This window comes from Bipolaris zeicola (assembly GCF_000523435.1).
Source record: "Bipolaris zeicola 26-R-13 unplaced genomic scaffold scaffold_607, whole genome shotgun sequence".
NCBI classification, from domain to species: Eukaryota; Fungi; Ascomycota; class Dothideomycetes; order Pleosporales; family Pleosporaceae; genus Bipolaris; species Bipolaris zeicola.
In genome coordinates this window covers 1-3471 of record NW_006912656.1, presented here as the reverse complement: position 1 = coordinate 3471, position 3471 = coordinate 1, and the positions used below count along the sequence as shown (strand labels likewise).

The 3471-nt window shown below is 46.3% G+C and overlaps 4 protein-coding genes across 4 annotated transcripts; all 4 read left to right on the top strand.

Moving 5' to 3' along the window:
* Window positions 1-674: 674 nt before the first annotated feature.
* Window positions 675-1027, top strand: COCCADRAFT_113436 (uncharacterized protein; the record flags this gene model as incomplete). Its single annotated transcript, XM_007720737.1, has 2 exons — window positions 675-776; window positions 830-1027. 2 exons carry the CDS (start codon window positions 675-677, stop codon window positions 1025-1027), a joined length of 300 nt encoding a protein of 99 aa, XP_007718927.1.
* A 221-nt stretch (window positions 1028-1248) lies between these two features.
* Window positions 1249-1440, top strand: COCCADRAFT_113433 (uncharacterized protein; the record flags this gene model as incomplete). The annotated part of the gene is made up of 1 exon (XM_007720736.1): window positions 1249-1440. One exon carries the CDS (start codon window positions 1249-1251, stop codon window positions 1438-1440), a length of 192 nt encoding a protein of 63 aa, XP_007718926.1.
* A 553-nt stretch (window positions 1441-1993) lies between these two features.
* COCCADRAFT_42248 (uncharacterized protein) lies at window positions 1994-2473 on the top strand (the record flags this gene model as incomplete). The annotated part of the gene is made up of 3 exons (XM_007720735.1): window positions 1994-2098; window positions 2148-2261; window positions 2426-2473. The coding sequence occupies 3 exons, from the start codon at window positions 1994-1996 to the stop codon at window positions 2471-2473; spliced, it is 267 nt and encodes an 88-aa protein (XP_007718925.1).
* Window positions 2474-3290: 817 nt separating this feature from the next.
* Window positions 3291-3455, top strand: COCCADRAFT_113432 (uncharacterized protein; the record flags this gene model as incomplete). The annotated part of the gene is made up of 1 exon (XM_007720734.1): window positions 3291-3455. A coding segment is annotated over one exon (165 nt), but the record flags the coding sequence as incomplete, so codon positions are not given.
* Between the last annotated feature and the right edge of the window lie 16 nt (window positions 3456-3471).

The window sequence follows — 3471 nt, the reverse complement described above, 5'->3', positions numbered from 1 at the left end:
TTGTATGTGGCTCTATAGCCTCAGGTTTGCAGGTGCGCATTAGGGGGGTTCGGCGCATTGCGCGAATCCGCGCATTGCGCGCACGGACACGGTAAGCGACTACTGCTAGTTATAGGCTCTATCTCAAGGAATGTTTCAGTATAGTGCACTCCTTGCTCGTAATAGCAAGTCACATGTCTTTAGACTACCCTTCTCTGTTCACATGTCTGATAGTTAGCACTGATACAAGTTCAATGCCTCGGATTTTACCCAGGTATAATATCTCGGAGTATACCTGCATGTGAATGCTGATCCTACTGACATTATTGTAAGACAAGCTTCCCCGCAAATTCGTCCCGTCGCCATGCAAGGGGCAGCAGCAGGGATTAACAACTCCACGAACCACAGCTGGTACATGTGACCACAACTTCAAAAATTTGTGACTACTGCCTTCCCTATCTAGTTGACGTCTCCGATGTTTCCCCGCATCTTCTCGTCACAAATCAAGGAAAGTGGTACAGATTATAACAATAGTCATACTTGAGGCCGGAGTTCAATGGCAAGAAGCATGTGAAAGTTGGAATTGAGTAGAGAGCTACTACTCCGAAACGAAATATAAATTCATCGATAAATCGCCTTTCAAAAATCAACTACAATTCTCACCTCGCAGCCAAAAGCAACCAACATCAGCCAACATGCACTACCAGTCTACTCTCTCTATCTTCCTCTTCCTAGCAACTTCCATCTCCGCCCAAACCCGCTGTGACCCTGTCGCCTCCGCTATCCCAACTTGCGGCGTCAGTCCCCAATTCCGTCTCCCTCTAGCTTTCAGAACTGACATCTCTTATAGGTTCCGTGCATTCAATCCGCCGCGTCATCCGTTGGTTGTGGCGGAACTGATTATTCGTGCCGATGCACTAATTCTGCTGCCATTCAAAACGGTGCGCTTGGGTGCGTAGTAGGCAATTGTGGAATTGCGACGGCGCTGCAGGTACAAGCTAGTGCAAGTGCGGTTTGTGCTTGTGTTACTGGAGCTGCAAGGATCTAATCGGCAGGTATATCTGTATACTCAAGGGTCTGAGAGACGAGAGTGTACTAACTGACGCCATTGAATCGCTGGAGCAAATTGGAAATCATCACAGTGTACCTAGCTTGTAATTCGAATCCCCTTGCTTCATCACACTTGTTACCATTCCAAATGTTGGGGTGGCATTGAAACCGACCTCTGGATTGATTCCAAACCTTTACCTCTGCTTTTGCCTGTTCATTATGGTTGGCTATGTCTTTCCCATACTGTGTGAAAATTCCAAATATTGGGAAGGCTGCCATTGTACTACACTACCAGAGATACCCTTGCTGAGTCTCTTGGTACAACTAGTATCGGCCTGTTTTCTGGTTGAAATAAGGCGAACTCAAGCTAGGGCCTATGACTATTACGTGCTTGACTTGAAGCTTTTCTAAACCAATACATCCGGAGAGCTATCTATACCTCCACTCATCTGCCATCAGCGCCTTTCTTGACATCTAAAACTAGGTTAGTGGACTGCACCAATGTAAACCGCGCATGACGAAGAGGTGGGCAACATACAGTTTCGAAGGTTCCAAACTTTACACATGATCTTACATTTATCCTACAGTTGCACTTTAATACGCATATTAACTCACAATGGGATGGAACTAGACACTACGGTTATCAGAACGAGAAGGTTGGAGAAGGTGCTCCATTATAGGCTCAGCTACTCATAATATTCTACATTTTTATTTCATAGGCCATATTGTGGAAGAGTTCAAAATCTCCGATGGTAAAGGTTTACAGAGTATACTCGGACACCGTCAATTGTGCTACTCTGCGTGGCTGACATGAGTTATATATGTCAAAAAAAGTAATTTCAGAAAGAAGAGTATTGATTGATTGGTAGAGATGGGGGAAAGAGCAAGGCAGCACAGATATTGACACCTTCTCAAAGCATGGTATCACTTTGATTCACTTATGTCAGCTGCAAAAGCTCAAGGAATGAGTATTTCCGACTTTCGAGAAGGTGACATATTGTTTGTGCGCAGCGGATACATACATCAATATGAGGTCATATCACCCCAGCGGAGAAAGGAGCTTCATGAGGTGCAATAGAGAGAGAAGCCCGAAAATACCGGTTTGAAGCCTTCGAAAGAGCTCCTGGAATCCCTTTGAAAATACCAGGGTCGCTGCAGTTGCGGGCGGTACGAGATCTTTTGAAGAATGGCCCTGCATGGCGCAGCAATGGCATCTGCATGAGAAATTGCTAGTAGGCTGGTGAATGCCTATTGGACAACTGCTTGACTTGGAGGACTTGAGCACTATCTGTGACGAGTTGGGAAGATACATTGTTCATTTCGGGTGAGCCTTTGACCGTAAGTCGTATGGTCTCTCTGGCTTATCTAGATTCGGGTTGACTTACTTTCAACATAGGTACCAGGCGGAGTTGCAAGCCCTCCCAATGCTCTTGCATTTTTCTAGTGATGCAAAAAGAGCCCCCGGATTACGTGATATGCATAGACAAGATAATATAACAATCCATGGCAGATTGCCAAATTCAATGGATGCATAAGTGCAAGCTCGAGCCATCACTCACATTCCAATAAAATGTATTTGAGTGCAATCCGGTTTCGCTGTTTGCGCCAGAACGGACAACAGAGGGGGCAGTGTTTAGACTGCTCGCAAATGATCGCACGGCCGAACACTGGTTTCAGCGGCCGTCGCTTCAGCGAACGTCTGACGAATGATTCGGGATGCTCTGCATACTTGCCGTACCTCGGAAGCTCCCTGATGGAGACATTTTGCTAAAGCGAAACCGGAAGCGAATTGACTGGATAGCTAATTATCATGAAATCAGATGCTCCTTCAGTGTGTGACTAGATTCACCCATTCACACCCACCATCTTTCGTAGTTCACTTCCATACAACAACCATGATGACATAAGAATAAGCCCTCACTTCGTCGAATCCGTTTTGCAATTGGGTTCTCAAAGGCGATGTGTGCACCGCAATGTCCTTGGAGCTGGTAAGGAGCAAGGATATCCCAATGGTATGCAAATTGGCAACAATAGACTGCATGTTCATCAATATGGCAATATGGAACACTCATCTCCGGGCCCACACCATCGCGCAGCTCATACTTGCACGCACTTACGTCGGAGTCTCACCGATTATACGTACGCCCTCCAAGTAGCCTGGACACATCAGTCAAATACTGGATGCGGGTGCAGCGGCTGTCGTCATTCCACATGTCGATACAGTTGATTAGGAAGAGCCTCGTGCGCGCAGCAAACTAGTACCTCCACTTACGTACCCAGCTGCTACCCAATTGCGAGCATATACGCTGTCCTTGGATTCCCATGACCCTTGGGCAATACTAATTAGTAACGTGTTTTACAAGCGAGTCGCCCGTACAAGCGAAGCGCCCACCCCACTAACTTTGATCACCTGTAAAGCTGTATAACTTAACAACGTTGCAA